The sequence below is a fragment of the Dromiciops gliroides genome, chromosome 2, assembly GCF_019393635.1.
Source record: "Dromiciops gliroides isolate mDroGli1 chromosome 2, mDroGli1.pri, whole genome shotgun sequence".
NCBI classification, from domain to species: domain Eukaryota; kingdom Metazoa; phylum Chordata; class Mammalia; order Microbiotheria; family Microbiotheriidae; genus Dromiciops; species Dromiciops gliroides.
Genome location: NC_057862.1, coordinates 78,605,634 through 78,627,672, shown reverse-complemented (window position 1 = coordinate 78,627,672; position 22,039 = coordinate 78,605,634). Strand labels below are relative to the sequence as shown.

Below are 22,039 nucleotides of genomic sequence, written 5' to 3'. Positions count from 1 at the left end.
GGAGCTTAAGGGTCATAAAGCCAGTCTATGAACCCAGGTCTTCTTGCCTCCACAACCAGCTTGCCTCCCATCGTGCCATGCTACCTGTTTGTTTGTCATACTGCCACAAGTATTTCCCCCAAATCTGTTATTTTTCTTTTAATTGTATTACTTGTATAGAAAATTTTTACTTTAATGAAATAAATAATAAAGATGTCTATCCTGCCCCCAAATAATTCTGTTTTAATAGAAAACAAAAATCATCACCCCTCCACAGCTGAGATGAAGCCCACTGTCCTGCTGTAATTCACTGAGCTATGTAGTTTAAGGTACGCATCTAAATCCATTTTGTTAAACTGCCAACCAACTTTCCCAAAAGCACCTGATAAATAATGCAGGCTTTCCCTGGGTTTTATGTTCTATAGATTTATCAAATGCTATTTAAAAAAAATACATTTGCTTGGCAATTTGGCACATATGTTCTATTCCATGGTTCTTGTTCTCTATTTTTGACCAGTTCCTGGTATTTTGTGCTGTCTTAAAGCTTGGAAGGACAAGACCCCTTTCACCAGCCTTTTCCCCCAGCATACCCTTTGATGATATCCATGCCCATTTGTTTCTCCCTATAAATTTCATTATTTGATCTAGTTTTATAGAGAAGTTCCTCAAATTTGACTGGTGCTGCATTTTTACAATGTTAATTCAACCCAGCCAAAAACATCCCTTTGTTGCTGTTATTATGGTTTTATAGTTACCCTGTCTATTCCTGAGTAGACTAATTGCAACCCCCCCCAAAATGTTAGACTGTCAAATACTATATCAAGTAGAAGCAGCAACCTTTTAATCTCTCTTTTACCACTCTTCTCTTTCCATTTTCTCACTCTACTCAGTGATCCTTTGCTAGTGGGTTAGTTGATCATATAGCTTTAAGAGACCTCTTCCACCAGCAGGTGCACATCCTCCCTTCTCTACCAGTACATTGCCAAACAGTGATTTGTAATCATGAAACTGTGATTATGTTCTACTAACTAAAAATAGTTTTCCTACCTAGCCCAAAGCGGTAGCCATCTGAGAAGCGGGTGCTAGCATTCCAGAACACACAAGCGCTGTCCACATGCTGAAGGAAGAACTCTGCTGTTTTCTCTGTGGGAGAAAGAAGAATTGGTCAAGACTGGGTTCACCACAAGATCATACAATTCAGCACAACAGCCAATTCAGGCTTAAGGACAACTGACCCAAAGCAGAGTGAACACATGCCCCCCTAGTGAGTTCTGGGGGCCTACAGGTATCACAGAATATGTAAGAGCTAAGAAAAACTAGCTTTGCTGAAGTATAGTGATAGTAGCATTTCTCAGGCCTCGTATGGGCCTCATGGAGGGCTAGACAATCATTCCCAGGTACACCTCAGCAAACAAACTCGATTCTTCCCAGGGGTAGCCAGGCCTCAGACCTCTTGATGACAAAGTTGTACTAGCCTTGTGAAGAGACAGCTGAATCTGTTTTGGCACTTTTACTGTAAGAAGGAAGGCCGACACCAATGGGGAGGATAAGCCAGTGGGATAGGAGCACAAAGTACTCCACAGGAAGAGAAAGCTAATTGTATACAGGTCTGCCGGGACCACCCCTCTGAGTCTCCACCAACACTTCTTCTGACAAGATGTACACCATGTTTTGGAGTGGCTGGGCTATTCTTTTTTCTTTTGGTAGGTTGGGGAAGGAGGAGTCTTACCTATGCCTTTACTCATCTAGAAAGGCTAATCTTATTTTTTTTTTTTGGCAGGGCAATGGGGTTAAGTGACTTGCCCAGGGTCACACAGCTAGCAAGTGTCAAGTGTCTGATGCCGGATTTGAACTCAGGTCCTCCTGAATTCAGGGTTGGTGCTTTATCCACTGCACCACCTAGATGCCCCCTAGAAAGGCTAATCTTAATGAGGAAACCCCATTGAATAATGCAGAAAGGCACCTGCTCTGAAATGCATAGTTGTGGAAAGTGGCTTGGGGGCATTGAGAGACTAAGTAAGTCTACTGCCCATGGTCCTAGAGTCTGTATGTGTTAAGAGATGGGACTTGAACCCAGGTCCTTGTTTATTAATCAGAGCCTGGTACTCTGCCTACCACACCATTCTCTGTATAGTATCATCAATACTACTTTAAATCTGGAAAATGACATACAGAGGACAAAACAGGGGGCATATGAGAGAATTAGAACTGAGACTTCAAGTGTCTTTGAGAACAAAGATGTTTCAATAATGATAACTATATGATATTTACATGGTCTCATATGAAAAGTTAAAATTTTCAAAGTATTTTCTATTTATCACCTAATAGTTTGTTAACTATAAATAGAAAGGCATATCATTTACTGGCACAACCACTGGAACCTCTCATGACAGCCAAGAAGGGATAAGGATAGGAAGGAACCAGCTGCGATCAAGTAAAATTACTAGAAGCTACAGCGTTGACCCTTTGTCCCCTTTTCCTCGACCTCATACTGACCATTCTCTGTAACAATGACATCTGTGTGGGAGCTGCCATATTTGTGGATATGGTCAATGGCATCTTGTACACTGTCCACCACTTCTATACAACATTCCAGGTCTCCATACTCTGTTCGAAGAGACTTAACCTCAGAAGGGCTGAAAGTCAAATAGGAAGCAAACTTGGGACCTGCATGAATTTTCACCTAAACAAAAGAAAATACAGAGCGTAACAAACAAAAAAACAAAGGAAAGCCCCCATTTTCTCACTTAGGTCTAAATGGAAGCTGTCCCAAGGCCCTTTCCCTTAAGTTAGCTGGTCAAATCACAGCATGAAAGTCTCCATTCGTGTGACTAGTCCACTGAAACATATACCTATCTTCATATTAGAGCTAACTTCCAGTCTTTTAGGATGTGCCGACAGGCCAAAGACTAAGTTCTTTTCTCCTAAAGCAACAAGTTCTAAGAGACCAGGAAGAAGAATAATCATTACGTTAAAGATCTACGATTGGGGTAGATGTCAATAAATATTAAATGCCCACTCTATACAAGGCACTTATTAATGGATGTGACCTCATTGTAACAAATTCTTCTAATTGAATAGATTTTTGGCTAAATGAATACTTAGGTAAAAAGTATAATTCTTCCCTAATATTGTTTTTTCCCTCAATTATCCTTTAAATTTTGAACTTAATGTGAAAAAAGAACATTTTCATATTCATAACAATAGGAAAACTTTATATGAAATTAGAAATCTATTTCATACTATTTTTTAAAAAGTATACTTTCGAAACTGTCCTGCTCATCTGTGCTTCCTTCTGAACCACCCTCAGTTCTCTTCTGTACATGTTTAATGTACAGAATATGCACATATGTATGTATGTTTCAACAGGCCACTTTTTTGGGTGGCATCAATATTGCTAATGCCTCTTCCCCACACTAACTATGTCCTAATTAAAAACTGAAAGAAAAAATTTTGTAACAAATATAGTGGAAAAAAAATCCCATGGTGGCCATATCCAAAAACATGTTTCTTTCTGCATTTTTTGCCCATCACTTTTCTGTTAAGAGGTGAGCAACGTACTCATCCTAAGTCCTCTGGAGATACAGCTGGTCACTGAATTGATCGATTATTAAACCTTTCAAAACTGTTTTCTTTTACAATATGGTGTTGATTTATAAAACAAATACACTGACTGTGATGACTCCTGAGATAACTAGAGACATCACAGGTATGGGAAAACCTGGATTAAAACCACTATGGTAAAATACCCTCTTATTTTTGTCTGGTCTATTTGAGATTTCTATAAATATTCAAGCAATGCAATGCATTCAGACTTCGAGAACTGTGAGCTAACACCAGAGCCTGGAGCATAATGAATGCTAATCACTGTTTACTGACTGATTGGTTATACTGGAGGATCTATGTATGTATGCATGCATGAACCGAAATACAAATACAAACACACACACTTTAGAGGTTTCTTTCTTCTGGGCCCATGTTATTTTGCATGGCTGATATAGAATAAAGGAAGGCAACAGATAAGATACCACCCTTTATGCCTCTCCATAATACCCAACTTGGATGTCCTGACTGGTTCTTTCTTTTCCAGCAATAGACTAGAAGGGAAGAGGCTTAAACCTAAGGGTAAAGATAATCTCCACTGCTCCCCTGATTTACACGGTAAAACAAAGTACCTGATGCACTCTGGGTAACAGGAAAAGCAATCCCAGTGATCTTCTGCCTAACAATGGCCACCGATAGCCATTCCATGCTTATGACAGCCCAAAGTCATACTGATGATCTCACCTGCTCTACCCTCAGCATGTCAATGATCTGGTCAAACAATGGCGTTCTCAGCAGATCTCGATGGATAAGCAGAGTTTCCAGTGCGTTACAAGCAGCTGGATATTCACACTTAGAGTCTCTCACTGAAAGGGAAAGGAGAGGCGTTGAAATTGAGAGTACTAAGAGAGGAAAAAAATTCTCATGAAAATGAAGTCTGATGCCACCATCTTACCTAGTCTGGTGACCTTATCAACACTCGCCTCTGCGTCTACATACATGTGGCAGATTCCTTCGCTGTGGCCCATCACTGGTATTCCTTTGGCAGCTTTCTGAATGTCTCTGACCAGTTGAGAGGAGCCACGTGGAATGATCAGGTCAATCAGCTTATCCAGCCGGCAAAGGTCCTCAACATCTTCTCGAGTATTCACCTGTGAGGACCAGGGAAGGACCCCTGGTCAGTTCTCTCTGCACACCCTGTTCACCAAATACAACTGGAGTAGCTACTGAGCCAGGCACTTCAAAGGAGATGATAGCCCTTGATTGTTAGGAGTCTAAAACCTTCGCAGAAACAGAATAGCTAACTGTAGGGGGGGAGGGGAGGGGAGATGCAGAGATATCAGCCGGTTCCCCCTCCCCCCTCCCGTGGCTTCCATGGCAATGCTCATTTAGTCTCCCTCCTCCTGATCAGACCATTCCTTCTCAGTCCCCCTTCCCAAATCATTTCCCGCCTCCCACCACTAAGCACAGACATCCCCATAGCTTATCCCAGCCTCACTCGTTGGATACGCTTTCCTCAGTGATCTCACTGGCACCCACAGATCAATCATCTCTATGTAAATGACTCAGATTTCTCTCCTAAACTCCATTCCCACACCACCAACGGCATTTTCCATGAATTCGCCTCTCCTCCAAATTCTCCTGCTTTTGGGCAGTGATGTGCACAAAGCACGGTGGCTGTAACTGGGAACACAAACATCGGAGATGGAACAGTGCCTGCCCTCAAGGGCTTCCAGTTTATTGGACTGCTGGTGGTGGTGACAAAAGAGGTGCACAATTGAGCAGATAATGTCTATACAAGCCATTTCAGGGAGAAAGTACCCAAATCCCTGGGGGCCGCAGCAAGGCCTCCTGTCCACGGTGGCCCCTTGGCCGGGCTCTCAAGGAATTTCAGGAGTCTAAGACCCAGACACGGGGCTCCTCGGTGGGGGATGGAACAGGGAGAAGGCCAGTGCAAAGAAGAAGGCTGGGAGAGGAGGAAGACCATGAAATAAACCTGCAGGACTGGGGAGAGAGGAGCCCAACTGGGCAGGGCTTTCAGCACCATGGGCACACAGCTCGTGGTAAGTCCTAGAGTAAGATTCTGAGCATAAAGCAGCAGTCTTTACCTATAGCCTAGAACTTGGTGTTTTGGCACATTCTGGTAACCGTAATTCAATATAATTGACTTCATTTTGTTTTTAATTATTTTATATATTTCAAAACATTATTCTGAGAGAGAGACCCTGCCAAAGGGGTCCAGGTCCAGGACATAAAAAGGCTAAGAAATTCAGGGCTTGGAGGGAGCTTAGAGATCGCTTAGCCTAACCCCATCCCTGCACAGCTGAGAAATAGACCCAAGGCTACAAAAATAGCCTCCAAGATTCAAACCCAGGTCTAGGACCATGCTGACATTATTATTCCCACTTAAATGATGAGGAAACTGAGAGCAGGTTCAATCACTAGTCCTGGAGTACTGGCATTAGTAGGCAATGGGGAAAGGCGTCTGCACTGGGGCTGGTGATCCCAAGTCTAGGGAGCACTGCATCTACTCTTGCCCCTGCCTCCCTTCCTTTCCCAGGAGGCCAAGCCCCCGGTGACAGCCCTAGCCCCTCCAACAACCATCCTCCCACCCCAGTAAGGAGCTGCTTGAGCCCCCCACCCTCCACAGACCTTCCTGGGTCAGCCCAGTTCTCTAATCACCCCCTTCTTTTATCACTGCATGCGCTGCCTATAGCACTCTCCTAGCAGCAGCCCAGTACGAGGGCACTGGACACGGACTCAGGAAGACCAGAGCTCGAGCTCCCCCTCAGATGCTTTGCCGGCTTGTTCTATGACTCGGCAAGTCACAACTTCTCTAACTCAGCCTGAATTTTCTCATCTTTAAAAGGGAATAGTGTCTACCTTGCGGGTTTGCTGTGAGGATCAAATGAGATAAAGTTTGTACTGAGTTTTGCAAAACCTTAAAGTGCTTTTAAATGCTAGTTATTGACATTTTTTTTAGCATGACATGTGCTATTTTTAAGCTATATTTATCCAAGTCCCCCATCTACTGAATCACTATGTCAAGTTGGGTTTAAAGAAATAAAGCCTGGCTAACGCATGCCTAACCATCCCTTGCATTCCTCCCTTCCCATGCATCTCCAACAGGCCCAAGATTTTCTTTCAGCTGTTCCTTAATTCACCATTACAAACCTACCAGCTGTACTGCATCCCTGATGCCATGGAGGGAGAGCGCCTCCTGAGTCAGGTGATGCAGGATTCGGTTGCTGTGCGCTGCCTCTTTCCCTCCTTTCAGAAGCAAGCCGTTGCCACTTGCAATAGCCAAGGCAGCCACCTAAAGATCAAAGGTGAGAGAGAGGGGACAAAAGTGGTAGCTCACTATTATCCAGCTAAGTTGAAACAAGAATTCTCAAAGGTCCTCCTTTGGATAAACAGTAACCTTCCTAGCACCATGCCTTGGAGAGCTGGGAGGACAACCATCAGAGGTCACATCCTGAGGCAGATGATGGGGGAGTGGGCAGTGCCACCCAGATACGTGTTTCTGGGAATCTTAGATAATCTGCCACAGTTTAGTATGAATAAGTAGAGAAGAGAGGAGGGTACTTCCCAGTCCCTGGATAGCTAGAGTATCATTTCTTGGGTGAGGGACACTTTAGCCCACACTTGAGGGAACAGAAAGATTCCCAAGGCTAGACTTAAGGTTTCACCATTCTGCTTAATGTTTTAATGACACTGGTCATAATCATATGGCAGAAATGGCATATTCAAGAAGAAACGGTGTATTTGTAAAGGTGTCCAACACATCCGGAGCTGGTGGCTTTATGAACACCTCAAGATGAAGAGTCACTTGTGGAAGCTCTCAGTGTAAGGACAAGGACTTTGCCAAAAAACACTCTAAATGATTCACAGAGAATTCCTACAATTTCTATAAAGTAATTGGTTATCTGGGTAGAAAAGAGCCTGGATACTTAACAGACTATGCAGTGACCCAAGGAGAAATTTAGGACCTGCGACCTTTCATCCACAGACAGGACTCCAACTAGCAGAAGGCAGAGGATCCTTTCTAGGAGGAGGTAGAAGAGTGGATTCCACTGCAACAATTTAAAGACTCTAACGAGTATATGATAGATGCAAGGATAAACAGAGCCTTCCCCAAGGGAAAAGAAAGTGAAAGACAATACACAAACACCACCCCACCCCGACACCCACCCAATGACTACAATGTAAGCAGAAAGGACCACACACAAAAAAACGAAAGTTGCAAAATTACGTAGAATAGGCTGTTGTTGCAGGGGCAGCTAGGTGGCGCAGTGGCCCTGAAGTCAGGAGGACCTGAGTTCAAATCTGACCTGAGGCATGGGCCCTGGATTCAGGAGTACCTGAGTTCAAATCCGGCCTCAGACATTTAACACTTACTAGCTGTGTGACCCTGGGCAAGTCACTTAACCCCAATTGCCTCACTAAAAAAAAAGAATAGGCTGTTGTTATTTGTACTTTGTTCTCAGAGGACATTGGGTGTGATGTCACGACTTGCAATGAATTAGATTTAAGTGAGGGAAGGCTGTGCAAAGTCGCCAACCTCATTCTCTACTCTAAAACCATCTGAATCCAGTGGCAAGACATACAACAGGATGACTGGAGGTGGATGTTTAAGGCACTTGGGGTTAAGTGAGTTGCCCAGGGTCTGAGGTGAGATTTGAACTCAGGACCTCTTGACTCCAGGGTCAGTGTGCTATCCACTGTGCCACGTAGCTGCCTCTCATGCATGAGTCCAAAGGAGATGAGAAGACCATTTCTTTCTTTCCTTCCTTCCTTCCTTCCTTCCTTCCTTCCTTCCTTCCTTCCTTCCTTCCTTCCTTCCTTCCTTCCTTCCTTCCTTCCTTCCTTCCTCCCTCTCTCCCTCCCTTCTTTCTTTTTTTGTTAAAGCATTTTTTGGTATATTGCATGGCTCTGGGAGGGAGCAGGAAGGGAAATTCTGAGGGAATTTTTGGTGATGTTTAAAAAATTCAATAAAATTTTATTTAAAAAACAAAACAAAATCAGAAATGGAAACTCAAGATATTTGAGGAACTCGTAAGAGAACAGAATTGTCTTTGATGAATATGAATTCCCAGACCCAAATGAGTGCCTTCTCAGGGTACTAAAAGGAATAACAGATACAGTTGCTGAGCCACTATTGGTGACCTTTTCAAGATCTTGGGAGAATAGAAGAGCTGCCAAAGGACTAGAAGGGGAAATACCTCAATCTTTAAAAAGGGAAGTGAGTGAAATCTGTAAAGCAGAGCTCGGTGAGTTTGATTTCTCTTCCTGGCAACATTTTAGTGTACAACAGTAAAAGAATGGTTTGTGAACAGATAAAAGGGAAATAATCACTAAAAGAGAGGATGGCTTCGTCAAAGCTGTTTATACCACATTCTCCTCATTTCCTTTTTTGACAATAACCAGTCTGGTAAATCAAGGAATGCTGTAAAAGCAGAATATTTAGTGCTTATGAAAGCATTTGATGAAAGCTCTCATGCTATCTCTTTAACATGGAGAGATCTGGGCTAGAAGGCAATAAGGATGTAGAACTAGCCAGATGATCATATCTAAGACTAATCATTAATGGATCGATGTCAATTTGGAGGACTGGTCTTTAGTGGAGGGCCTCAGGGGATTTATGCTTGGCCCTGTGTCATCGACATTTTTATCATCAACTTTTTTGGGGGAAAATCCATAATAAATCCAAAAAACTAAGGTTGGTTGCACATTATATAAAACTGGGAGGGAGAGCTAAAGTACTGGATGGCTGAAGATCCCAAACTAACTTGGCAAGTTAGAAAAATGGACCACATCTAATAAAACCAAAGGTAAAATCATATGCTTAGATTAAAAAATCAGCTTCACAAGTACAAGACAGGAAGGTATGGCTACACAAACAAAAACCATGGAAAAGATGTGAGAATTTTAATGAGAAATGGCAAAAACCCTAAAGCTATCCTAGACCTCGTTGAGAGGAAGAGTAACAAAAACAAAGGAAATGGCAGGTCTCGAATACTCTACTTTCATCGAACCACATCTGGAAAACTAGGTTCAGTTCTGAGCTCCACATTTTAAGAAGGACATAGACTGGCTGCAGAAAATCTTGGCTAAGTAAAGGAACTAGAACCTGGACAAGAAATATTTGGGGGGCAGAGAGAGGCAGACTTGACACTAATCTTCCCACCTGAAGGGCAGGATGTCATACAGAAATGGAATCAGATTTATTCTACCTGATCCCTAAGAACAATGAGTTCTAGTTGCAGGGGCAGATTTGGGCATGATGTCGGGCCCAACTTTCTAACCATTCAAACTCTCCTATGGTAGCTCAGGTAGGCTAGGGTGGTAATGGGCTCCTCCTCAGTGGCAGTCTTGAGCAGTAGTTAACTGGATGGTCACTCATTAAGAAGACTTTGAAAGGATTTTGGTAAGATGCTACAGTTAGACCAGATGGTCTCTGATGTCCTTTTACTCTCAGAAATTCTATGAAGTACCAGTAGGCATGTCAGCTGTGGGACTCTGTGAGATGTTGGAGTACTGTGGTTGTCTTTCTATGTCCTCGTAATAATACTTCCTCTATCTTGTGGCTGGGACACTTACACAGTCTGGTAGGCTGTGCTATAGACAGGCTTTCCCTGGAGGGCCTCAGCTAACAGAAGCAGAACATGCCTTCCAATGATTTGGCCCTTCCTGGAGTAAATGTCTCTACTCTAAGGATTACACAAGCACTACTGAAATCCACTCAAGTAAGCCCATATTCCATTTTTAAAAATTAATTACTGAAGTTCTTTTAAATATAAATTCTGTGCCTAGTCAAGCATTGTTTGTTACTTAAAAAGGTTCCTTTGTTAACAAGGGCAACACCAGGTCTAAAAATCAGGGGCAGTTAAATACTAAAGATTAAATGGGTCAGGAAAGTAAAGGACAACAATGCATAGCAAAACAATATTTTGTGTCTGACTGTGTGACCTCAGGTGACCACTTCTATTCTACCTCTGTCATTTAGTACATGCGACAGATACCAAGTCAGAATTAGAGAAACATAATGGGAATACTGATCAAAGTGACTAAGGAAGATCTGAGAATGACATCTGGAAAAGCCTCTTCTGAGGAAATCAATGCCTAATCCTGGCAAACAGGGAATCACTGCTACATACCTGGGGCAGACAGTCAGGGCGGGATTCAAAAATCACCAAAAGCACTCCAATTGGGACAGTAACTTGCTCCAATTCCAGATCTTTTGCAATTCTTGTCCGGCGCAAGACACGCCCAACACTGTCCTGGGAGGAAGCAGCAATCTGACGTAATCCAATGGCCAAACTATTTAATTTAGATGTGGACAAGCTCAATCGTTTCAGCAGAGGGCTTGCTAGTCTCCCTGGAATAAGAGAAGAGTAGGTATGAAGGGTTACTAATAACTTGGCAAGTTTTTAGGTAGAGTATCTCCAACCACAAACTAAAATGTTGTAAGTTAATTATGGAATATGACAATTTATAGCTCTACGATTTAATTAAAGTTTTATACCTAAGTCAATTTTGTTTCTCTGCATGATTTTAGTATTGCGCCAAGGCAAGAAGTAGGTGGGAATGTTCACCAAAAAGCAGTCTTTCACTCTTTTGCCTTTGCTTGTTTTGCCTTTTTGCTATCATAGGGATATACTGGAAGTACCCAAGGCATTTATCAGCCTCACTCAGTATTCCATTCGATCTTGGGATTCATCAGAAACCTATTTTTCCTTGCATCTCAGCAGCCACCAGACAAAAACAACCAAAACATCAAAATCTCAGCCATTCTATGACAGTTTTTGATGAATTAATTCAGTCATGCAGCAATACAACCTAGAATTCAAACCTATTCAATTTTTCCAGTAATTTAGTATTTCTAGAAAGGGACAGACTTAAGAACATGCTTCAGTTTAAGAAATAGATATTAAGATTGTTGCTGGGGGAAGAACATGTATTGAAGTACTGTAAAATCTGGTTAAGATGCATTTCCTGACCTCGGGAGCTTTCAGACTCGTGGGGCAATAAGACATATGGAGAGCTCCTGCAGTGCACAGCCAGTGTGTTGGAGAGGCAAAATCGAACACGCAGGAGGTCAAGGGGCATTGCAGTCCGTACAAACACTGAGTATCACAGAAGCCTTCGTGGATGAACTGGCTTGACCTCATCACTGACTTAGGCTTTTAGAGTTAGGAAGGGAGAGGACAATAGCCAAGACATAGGGAAGAGCATGGAAAGAACATGGTGGGACAGCTAGGTGGTACAGGGGATAGGGCACTGATCCTGGAGTCAGAAGGACCAGAATTCAAATCTGGAGAAGGAGAAAAAAAAAAGTGCTGGAAGGAACCACAGACACCATCTAGGTTGATCTCTACGTGAACAAGATTCCCCTGGACAAGACACCAGACAGACTTCTCTCTGAGGACCTCCAGTGGAGGTGGGGGAAGACCCACCATCCCTCCCAAGGCAGCTCATCCCATGTTTGCATAGTTCCAAGGGTTACGAAAATTTTCTTGACATTAAGCCTCAATCGGCCTCTTTGTAAGGTCCACCCACTGTCTGACCTTCAGTGGTGAATGATTAGGAGACAGAGGCTGGCCTGGCTAGAGCATAGAATAAATGGCAGGGGAGTAGGATGGGAGCGGGGAGTTATAAAATAAGACAAAGCTGGAAAAGAAAGGTGCAGGAAATCAGATCAAGAAAGAAGCCATCCCTCAGACTCCCAGCTTGGTGCCAAGAAAGAAAAATCCCTCCATAAAATTTGGGTGCAAACAGAAAGCAACTCTGCATAGTTCTAAGGACAGCAGAGTCAGGAGGCTTGGCGGAAGCTCTGGGTTTGGCCATTTACTAGTACTGTGTTCACATCGATGGACCGCTCCACATTCAAGGGGTTGCACTAAATGGCCTAAGATCCTTGCCAGCTATAAATCTACGATCCCGTGAAAACACGTCTCTGTCTGTAAAAGCAAACATATAAGCAATTTCGTAATTCTTTGAGAAACAATCTTCAATGAAAACAAGGACCTATTTTGCAAAAAATCACGATAAAAATCTTTTCATTGTAATGGGAAGTTGAGAGCTGACTTGGCTGAAAACTTCATTCTCTCCCATTTTTAATGATAAATCTTCTCATTCTGACTGACCTTATTCTGAATCAGAACAACTGTAGGTAAATATGCCCATTAAAGTAAATAATACTGGCAAATACACAATTAGAAAAGAAGCCCAGGTCTCCTGCTTATTCCAATGCCGTTTTTATGGGACAAGATGGAGATGCTGAATAAAACACATTCACCCGACTTAGCTCAACTTGATCCCCAAGCTGCCGAGAGCTCCATAGCTGTGGGTTGTGTTGCAGCGCCACCTGCTGGGTACTACAGAGCACCACGCTTTCAAACACTGTCAAGAGAAAGTCTGTGAGGTGGAGCAGGTTGCCCAGAGTTGGGGCTCCGTAGAAGAACCCCACAAACTTAACAAGTCCAAGATCATGCTTTCTCCTCAATTCTAGGCACTGCCCTTTGCTTTCTCTTAGGGGCTTTTTACAAAGTTTGATTTTGATGCGCTTTCCAAATATGTCACACGATGAATTCTGATGAAAGTCTAAGAAAATTAAAGGCAGGAAAGTGAAGAATAAAAGCCATAGCTGGTATCTCAGTCACATTTTCAAATCCCCAAACACTAACCAAGCAATGTGCACACTTCACTTAAATAGCCATTAATGACCTTATTTTGGTAACTCTCTTTACCGTTCAGTCCAGGTCCTGCCTGAACAAGAATGGTTTCATTATTCTAAATTGCCAGAAGATCCAAAGCTGACCCAGGTGCAGGGTGGCCCAGCTCCCCTGTCTGGGCTCTCCAGGCCCCTTTTCTGAGGAAGCCCTAGGAAAGAGAGGGACCCTCCCCTTCCAAACTCTGCGCCCCCCGGATCTGTAATGTTTCCCCTTTCATTAGCCCAGTCCTGTCTACTGCAGGAAATATGGCAGGATACAATACTCAACCACCTGACTACATATTCGGGATTTTCTTCAAAATTAAAAAGTGTCTTTCAGGTTGCCTGATGATCTACCCTTGGCACTGTTCAATTTGCATAGGAGGCCAAGAAGAGAACTCCATATATCACTCTTCAAGATGTTTTTTGGCCACGTCTCTTCAGGAAAACTGGAGACATCAAGGGAACTTTTCAGGCAAAAACGGACACTTTCCCCTTCAATCATTTTAGCCAATTGGATAGGTGTAAAAATGATACTTTGACCACTACTAGGTCTATTTCCAAAGATGATTAAGGAAAAACAAAAAGAACCTATGCTCTAAAATATTTACAGTAGCTTTTTTCATGGTGGCAAAGAACTGGAAATTGCAGGGATGCCTGTCAATTGGGGAATGGCTGAACTTGTGGTATATGATCATGATGGAATACTACCATGCTATTAGAAATGATGAGCTTGATGATTTTAGACAAACATGGATAGATTCTCAAGAAATAATGAAGAGTGAAATGAGCAGAACTAAGAGAACATTGTTTACAGTAGCAGCAATACTGTTTTAAGAACAACTTTGAGTGACTAAGTCATTTTGACTATTATAAATACCCAAATTGATTACAAAGGGCCTATGAAGTAAGTCACTATCTGCATTCAGAGAAAGAATTTAAGTATGTGTAGATTGATCTTACATATATAGATATTTGTGTCTAATACTGGTCATGGAGGAGAAGAAAAAAGGGGAAAAAATTTACATGATAACTTTATTATATATTTAAAAGGAATAACAAATTGTACCTAACAGATTTGCAGTTTCGTGTACAATCAAAACAAAATTTTTTTTTTTTTAGTGAGGCAATTGGGGTTAAGTGACTTGCCCAGGGTCACACAGCTAGTAAGTGTTAAATGTCTGAGGCCGGATTTGAACTCAGGTACTCCTGACTCCAGGGCCGGTGCTTTATCCACTGTGCCACCTAGCTGCCCTAACAATCAACTTTCAAAAGAAATTCTACTGTTATGGAAATGCTTGTTTTATTTTGTAAATTAAACTTAAAATTTTTAAAAGAAATTAATTTAGATTATTCACTGGAACGTTAAATACTTAAAGATGAAGCTTAAATACTTTGGCCACATAATGATAAGACAGGACAGGACTCACTGGAAAAGACTCATGTTGGGAAAGACTGAAGGCAAAAAAGGAAAAAGGGACAACAGATGAAATGGATAGTGTCATGGAAGCAAGAGTGTGAGCTTGGGTAGACGTCAAGGGATAAGTGGAGGACAAAAGGGTCTGGTGTGCTTTGGTCCACGAGGTCATGAAGAGTTGGACACAACCCAATGACTGAACAACAAAATAGGAAGCCACTGGTATTTAATAAGTTGAAGTGTAATATGATCATACCTATGTCTGAAAAGAATCACTTTGGCAGCTGCACAGGGAGAGACAAGGCAGAGAGATCAATGAAAAGGCTAATGTTCGAGTGAGAGAGGGCCTGACCTCTGGTAGTGGTAGCAAAAAGAGGAAAGTTGTGAAAAACGTAGAAAAAAACTACAAAATTTGACAACAGATTAGAAATGTGGAATAAGCCAGTGAGAAGAAACCAAGAGAATGATGAGGCTGTGAACCTGTGTGACCAGGACAGCAATCCTCAACACTGACAGGCAAAGTGGGAAAGGAGTGAGGTTTGGGGGGAAAGAGAATGATTTCTGTTTTCAATATGCCTGGTTTGAAATTCCTGTGGGATATCTAGTTTGAGGCATCCAACAACAGGTGGTGATGTAATGGAGCGCAAGAGAAAGGCCAGAGCTATATAGACAGATGTGGGAAACATCTGCACAGAGATAACTGAACCTATGGGAGCTAGTAAGGTCACTAAGTAAAACAGCATAGAAGAGAGGAGGGCTTGGATTGAGCCTCAGTGGATAACGTGAATGATGACCTTACAGACAAGACTGAGGAGTGCTCAGACAAGTGGGAGGAAAATCCAGAGAGAACAGTCACAAAAACCCAGAGAGGAGCGAGCATCCATGAGAAGGTGGTCCATTGTCAAATGCTGCAGAGAAAGCAAGAAGGCCTAGTCATTTACATCTATGAGCCTTGTTTTCCTGACCTACAAAATAGGGACAAAAGTAACTACAATACCTCTATTTCAAGGCTGTGGTGAGAATCCAATCAGGTAATTTGTATTAGTCTTCTCAAACATCAAAGCATTCTATTCTATCACCTGTTTGAATGCTCTTTCCACAACCATGATGTTAACTCCCTCTTACCAACATCCTCTAGATAACACCCTTCCCCTTCCTTTTGTGTACACTGTGCCGTCAGCTCTCCTAAGGCTCTCACCTCAATGAGCACATCCACACGTCTCCCAAATCTCAGGGCCACCACTCACAAAGCTCAGGCCACAGACCAGTCTCTTAAGTTCTCTGCAGCTTAAGATCAGGATAAATGACTAGTAAGGGCTTCCAGCTCTAAAATTTGTTACCACTAATGAGATTCAAAGGGATGAGCTATAGAACTGAACAAGAGAGGAGTCTCAGCTATTCTAAGCACCAAATGCCTTTCTCAAGTAACAAAACAGCTTCCTAAAGGGCACCATCCTCACCTAGCTGTATAAATCTGATTATGCTTGATTTTTAGACAAAAGCAGTCATTATTTTATAGTCACACCCCATGAAGAGCCAGAAGGAGAGAGAATGATAGCCTCCTTGGCTCTGGATGCCTATCAAGCAGAACCCAGCGCTCCGTTACTTCACAGATCAGGCATCAAACATGCAGCCTGCAACACTCCCAAGTATGGACCAAACCAGACCAAAATGTAATTGGGATTTAACAAAATAAATAAAAATACAAAACATAGATAATGTTAATATATGGTTTTCTAAGTCAGTACATAGCCCATAGGGATCCTTATGTCCAATTTAGTTCCCCTTATCTCTGAACTGACACTATTGTCATAAACCATATATCACCTCTTATGGAAACTGCACACCCCACATGTAGTCAATATTTACCAGCTCACAAAGGAACAGGTTATGACTGTGTTCAGCAGTTCTACAAAGCTTTCAACCCAGGTCTCCATTCAAACAGACAGAAATACTAATGTAGTTTTTTCCCTGTGTTTCATTTTGTTTGTTTGTTTCTTTTTCTTTCTCTCTCTCTCTTTTTTCTTCCTTCCTTCTTTTTTTTTTTTTTTTGCGGGGCAATGAGGGTTAAGTGACTTGCCCAGAATGCTTCCTGAAAAGGTTCCTCCCCCACCACCCCCGCGCCTTTATTTTAGCACATGATTTCTGCCATGACAAACTTGCCCTTCTTGTAAAGAACATCAATGGGGGAAAATGGCCTTATATCCACTAAGCAACAGATTTTCAGGGAATGGGGATACCTTTACCCTCTGCCTCTTCCAAGTCTTTCTTGTTGGCCAACAGGATCTCTTCCCGCCGGTCAGTCAGGAGATCAGCAAGATGGTAGATAATCTCTGCTCTCTAGAGAGAAAGGCAGGAGTTTGAGAGTTCAGAACAAAAGCAAAGTGCCTTAAGTGAGACAAAGAATGCGCTACTCACATTACCAACATGAGATAAACCTGCTCCCAAAGTGATGTTTCCACAGTCCGCAGCAACCATCCCCTAATGTCATTAATTTTTTTCTCCCCATTTTCTCATTTCTGCCCTCTCCTCAATTCTTCCCTTCTTCCTTTACAGTCCTTTCCCTACTTTCTTCATTGAGCAATTGCAACAAAATGTAGGCTGTACAAATCACACAAATGCCATACATAAGCCTAGAGCCTAAACGACCAGCATGAAATACATCTCATTAAAAAGGCCAGCTAGCTCTCCACCCACTAGACCACACTTCCTCTCTATAACAGTTAATGTTTATACCAAGTTTTAAGGTTTGCAAAGTACTTTGCATAAATTTTCATGTGACCCTCAAAAGAACTCTGTAAAGTTATTGTTATTAACCCCGATTTTAAAAATGAGAAAACTGAAGCTCAGAGAATTAATAAATTTAATTAATTTAATTAATAACATGGCTAGTAAAGAGCTGAATTGGGAATCAAGCCCAGGTCACCCCAACCCTAAGTCAATACTCTAGCTACGCAGCCACTCTTTCTCTCATACGTAGTCAGTAATAACAAAAATACTGATTTTTAAATGTTAGATTTGGCTTCTAGATCTTTATTTCGCCTGTTCTTATTTAACAGACTTTTAAGAGTGGAGAAAGATAAAAATCCTCACCATGCTAACAGAGAAGTTATTTTGTTGATCCAGAGGAGAACATTAAGTCATCTGACAGGGAGAAGGTACAAGCCTCCTTTGCTCTTTCTCCTCCTTCCATTTGTTCTCCAAATCCTCATTCCCTTCCCCAGGCTGCCTTATTTCTCTCGAGTGACTCAAACATATGAGCCTTCGAGGCTTTATCTAGCAGTCTCCTAGAAGCCAGCCACGTCCTTCTTGGACCTCCTCCAATCCCATCATGCCACAGTCAGCCAGCTTCCAGCAGGTTCCATCTTACCTGGCACTTAGCAGGACATTAATAACTGACTGACTGACTGAACTTGGAGGAAGGCCAATGCGTTTTCTGCTGGGCAATTTTCTACACAGTCTACACTGGCACAACAAGTAAATACTCAAGCTAAGCAGAGTATCCCAGTTCCTAATTTACCCATTATGCATCCATCTCCCAAAAGCTTAATGACTAGATGATCAAAACTATACCATGTTTCACTCTTTAAAGGAAAACAGTACAAGGATGGCCGAGGAAAAAAAGATAAGGGCTCAGGGCAAAGCCAAGAAAAGATAAGTGCTTAGACATGTAATGGCACTGGAACAGGCAACATCCCCAGGTGGAAATCCCTTCTACCCATGCAGACAGGAATCTCCCCTGGAACTTCTAGTCTGAGGTGAGTTATCCACAGCACAGAGAGGTTAAGTGACTTGCCCAGGATCACACAGTCAATATGGGGCTGAGGCAGGACTCTGACCCATGTCGTTGTGGTTCTGAGGCCAGCCCTCCAGGCACTATGCTGGGCTGGCCCTCTTGGGAAGTAAACCGAGATCAACACCGTGTGGCTAGAAACAGTAAAACAGCGTTAAGGAGAAATGTGGAGTCGGATGAAAAGCCACAGACTAAATGGAAGAGCCGACTGGAAGGGCTGGGCCTGCTAATGTCCCCATTTCTCTAAAGGCAACATGGAAAACCCAGCTCACCTGCTCAGGTGACAAAGTGGCCAAAGTTCTTCCACCAGATCGAGCCATTTCCCCCTGCTGTTCAACAGTAGGGCCTGCAAAGAAAATTGGAAGACACAGTTATCTTCAGGTTCTTTCCAATGGTCTTAATACTCAGATGTTAAAGTGAAGCTTATATCTTTTTTTCACTTGACATCCTGGGATCAGTCTAATCTACCTTCGGGGAAAAGGGAATAAGAGATGAACTCAATGATGAAAATAAACTCTGCTATAAACTCCCAGAAATTAAATGCACTTGATGTATAATTTGTGCCTCTCCTTTATATTCTACTTTGACTTAATTTCCCATAGACCACGTATTTCTCTAGGAACTCACTTTCTGAAAACAGGTGCTTTATTCTTCAAACAGTTACCTGGGGAGAATAGGAAGCACTGCTGAGTAGAGAAGAAGGAGGAGTCACAAAGGACGACTGGCATTTAATGGGCTGGCAAAAAAGCATGCAGACGGAAAAATTCACTAAGGCATCTAACCTCTGCCAGCAGTTTTCAGAAATGGGTCAGAAATGGTTTAATGTTTTTAAAAATCAAGTAAATTCATCTTCTCTCCCCAAGTAAAATTCATAGCTACAAATTTCTCTTTTCTGGACTCATGGTCTATTCAGATGGATGTTAGCTATTCACTCACAGGCTATGTGATCTCACCAATTTCCACTTACCAGCAGGTTTCACCTCTGAAAAGAAAGTGCCAACTTTTTTCCCCTCTATGATGTCTGTAATGACATGGCCTGAGACTTTCGGGTGGGTTCCATTAGCAATCACAACAGAGGTTCCACCCTGGAGAGCCCAGAGGGCAGCCTTCACCTAATAAAAGAAATACTGAGATAAGAGATCCAGAACTTGTCAGGGTTCAGCCAGCCAACTAAGCCACAATTCTTGGCATTGACTGTCGTAGGTACTGTAGAGATACCAAAGAAATCCTTATTTAAAAAACTCACAACTTGGGAGTCAGAATACACTCCTAGAAACTCACACTCACACTCACACTCACACTCACACACACACACACACACACAGTACTGTGAAAGAGACTTCACCACACTCACAAGAAATACATAAGCAAGTGACAATATGGTGCAAATCATATTATGGACTATGAAATGAGCTGAGATAAAAATTGTCCAATCTCAGATTTGAAGGTAGGTTCATGATTCACAATTTTATGAATTGGTGACTTTATTACCTGGGAAGGCAGGAAGGGGTCTTGTTGCAAAGAGCTTCAGGAAAGAAAGCAGCTGCATGGATGATGAATCAGAGTGAGCCAAGTCCTGATTCAGGGAGTATGAGTAGACAACTATTGCAATAATTCAGGTGACAAGTGATGAGGGCCAGAAATAAGGCAGTGGCTATAGAAGTGGGTAAAGGGGGATAGACAGGGAAGCCGTTGTGGAGGTAGAAACGAGAAGAACTGGCCGACGATTGGTATGCAGGGTGAGAATAAGGTATGCAGGATGACACTGAGGTTGTTAGTACTGGTGTCTGGAAGTTGTGTCCTGAAGGCTCATAGGGAAGTTCAGAAGAGACGTGAGTTAGAGCAGAAAGAGAATGAGTTTTATTATGGACAAGTTGAGTCTGAGATGCCTATGATGAGACGTTGAGTCTGAGATGCCTATGATGAGACACTGAGTCTGAAGTGTCCAAAAGGCAGCTGGTGATGTAGGCCCTGGGAGAAAAACCAGGGCTGCATGTACAGATTTGGGGACCCTGTGCCCAGAGATAATCACTGAATCCAAGGGAGATGATGAGGTTGAATAAGAGTATACAAAGAAAAGAGAGTCTTAACAGTGCATGTGATATGAATTATTATCTAGAAAAGGAGATGGAGAAGAAGTAATTAAGTAAGAGGCAGAATCATCAAACCCAGAGACTAGAGAGTTTCCAGGAGAAAGGCAGACAATAGTGTCGAGTGCTGCAGAAAGATCAAGAAGTATAAGGACTGAAAAGAGGCCAGTAGATTTGACAATTAAGAGATCACTGGTAACTTGAGGAGCAGTTTCAGTTGACTCGAGAGGTTGGAACCAATACTGCAAAAGGTTTAGAAGCAGCAGTTAACAAGTATGTTTTCAAATGCATCATTTACTTGCTAGGATTATTTTATAATTTTTTGATCTCTAAATGCAAAATAGATTAGAGAGAGAGTTTTCTTTTTCTGCATAAAATCCATAAAACCTAAAATACAACAAACTGTGATGATCATCTCATTAACTTAATGAAGTAATTCATCTTGCTATGCAAAATAGCACATGATGAAAACTCAGGAAGTTCTGTCTCTAAGATTCTTAAAAAGACATTTCAAAGATCCTATATAAAACATCCGCTAAAGTGATTTAAGATATTAGGCATTTTAAAATTACTTAATTTTATTTTATAATTTAACAATAGCCAATTCTCCTCCTACCTTGGCCTCCATGCCACCCAGTCCTACTCTAGACTTGGTTCCAAATGTCACGGATTGCTGGTCTCCAGGGTAAAAAATATCAATGAGTTTGGAATCATCCGATCCTGGAGGACTGTCAAAAAGACCTGAAACGAAAATTGTAAAGTCCATTATGCCATATTCTATAGAAGAAAGCTAGGAAAACAGGACACAAACCAATGCACTCACATGCATACAGGAAAACCTTCCCATTAACCTCTTTTTGGGGTGTGTGGGGGTAGGGGTGGGTGGAGCAATGAGGGTTAAGTGATTTGCCCATGCCACACAGCTAGTAAGTGTCAAGTATCTGAGGCTGGATTTGAACTCAGGTCCTCCTGAATCCAGGGCTGGTGCTTTATCCACTGTGCCATCTAGTGGCCCCCCTCCCATTAACCTCTTAACCAAGATTCATAACAGTTCCAGCAATGGTGAAAGAACAAGAAAATTGATTCTTTGAAATCCACTCAATTCAAAAATTAAAATTAATTTATTTGTTAGAATATTATCAGGGTAAATTTTACAAAGTAGGTTAGTTTAATAAACTTATAGATTAAAAAAAAGCCACACACATATTTCAACTTTCTAACATCACAGGATAAGCTGACTGCTGTCACTACTGTGAACCCCTAAACAGGAAGCAAAGAGTCCTGCAGTAATTTTATGTAATACCAAGCAGGGTAAAACACTAACACACAATCATTAACTCACCCAATCCTTCATATTATCTCACCAAAACAGCCAACAGAGTAATTTCCCCAATTTCATAAATGAAGCAAGACGTACACACACACAAAAAAAATGTATCTAATGAAAACTTATTCATGAACAACACTAGAACTCAGTCTCTTGACATGCAATTTGATGCTTACGT

General features: G+C 42.0%; 1 protein-coding gene across 6 annotated transcripts in view; it reads right to left on the bottom strand.

Moving 5' to 3' along the window:
- ALDH18A1 (aldehyde dehydrogenase 18 family member A1) overlaps positions 1–22,039 on the bottom strand; it is a 62,751-nt gene that overhangs the window by 2,418 nt on the left and 38,294 nt on the right. For 3 of the 6 annotated variants that reach the window (XM_043989489.1, XM_043989491.1, XM_043989493.1), the window contains 10 exons: positions 21,151–21,275; positions 19,412–19,556; positions 18,717–18,790; positions 16,892–16,991; positions 10,680–10,900; positions 6,701–6,838; positions 4,478–4,673; positions 4,267–4,388; positions 2,476–2,662; positions 1,027–1,122 (listed from right to left, as the gene is read on the bottom strand). In XM_043989489.1, coding sequence (XP_043845424.1) covers positions 1,027–1,122; positions 2,476–2,662; positions 4,267–4,388; positions 4,478–4,673; positions 6,701–6,838; positions 10,680–10,900; positions 16,892–16,991; positions 18,717–18,790; positions 19,412–19,556; positions 21,151–21,275 — 1,404 coding nt within the window. Of the gene's footprint in view, positions 1–1,026; positions 1,123–2,475; positions 2,663–4,266; positions 4,389–4,477; positions 4,674–6,700; positions 6,839–10,679; positions 10,901–16,891; positions 16,992–18,716; positions 18,791–19,411; positions 19,557–21,150; positions 21,276–22,039 lie in introns of those variants that run through there. The other 3 variants (XM_043989490.1, XM_043989492.1, XM_043989494.1) reach the window with 2 other exon arrangements.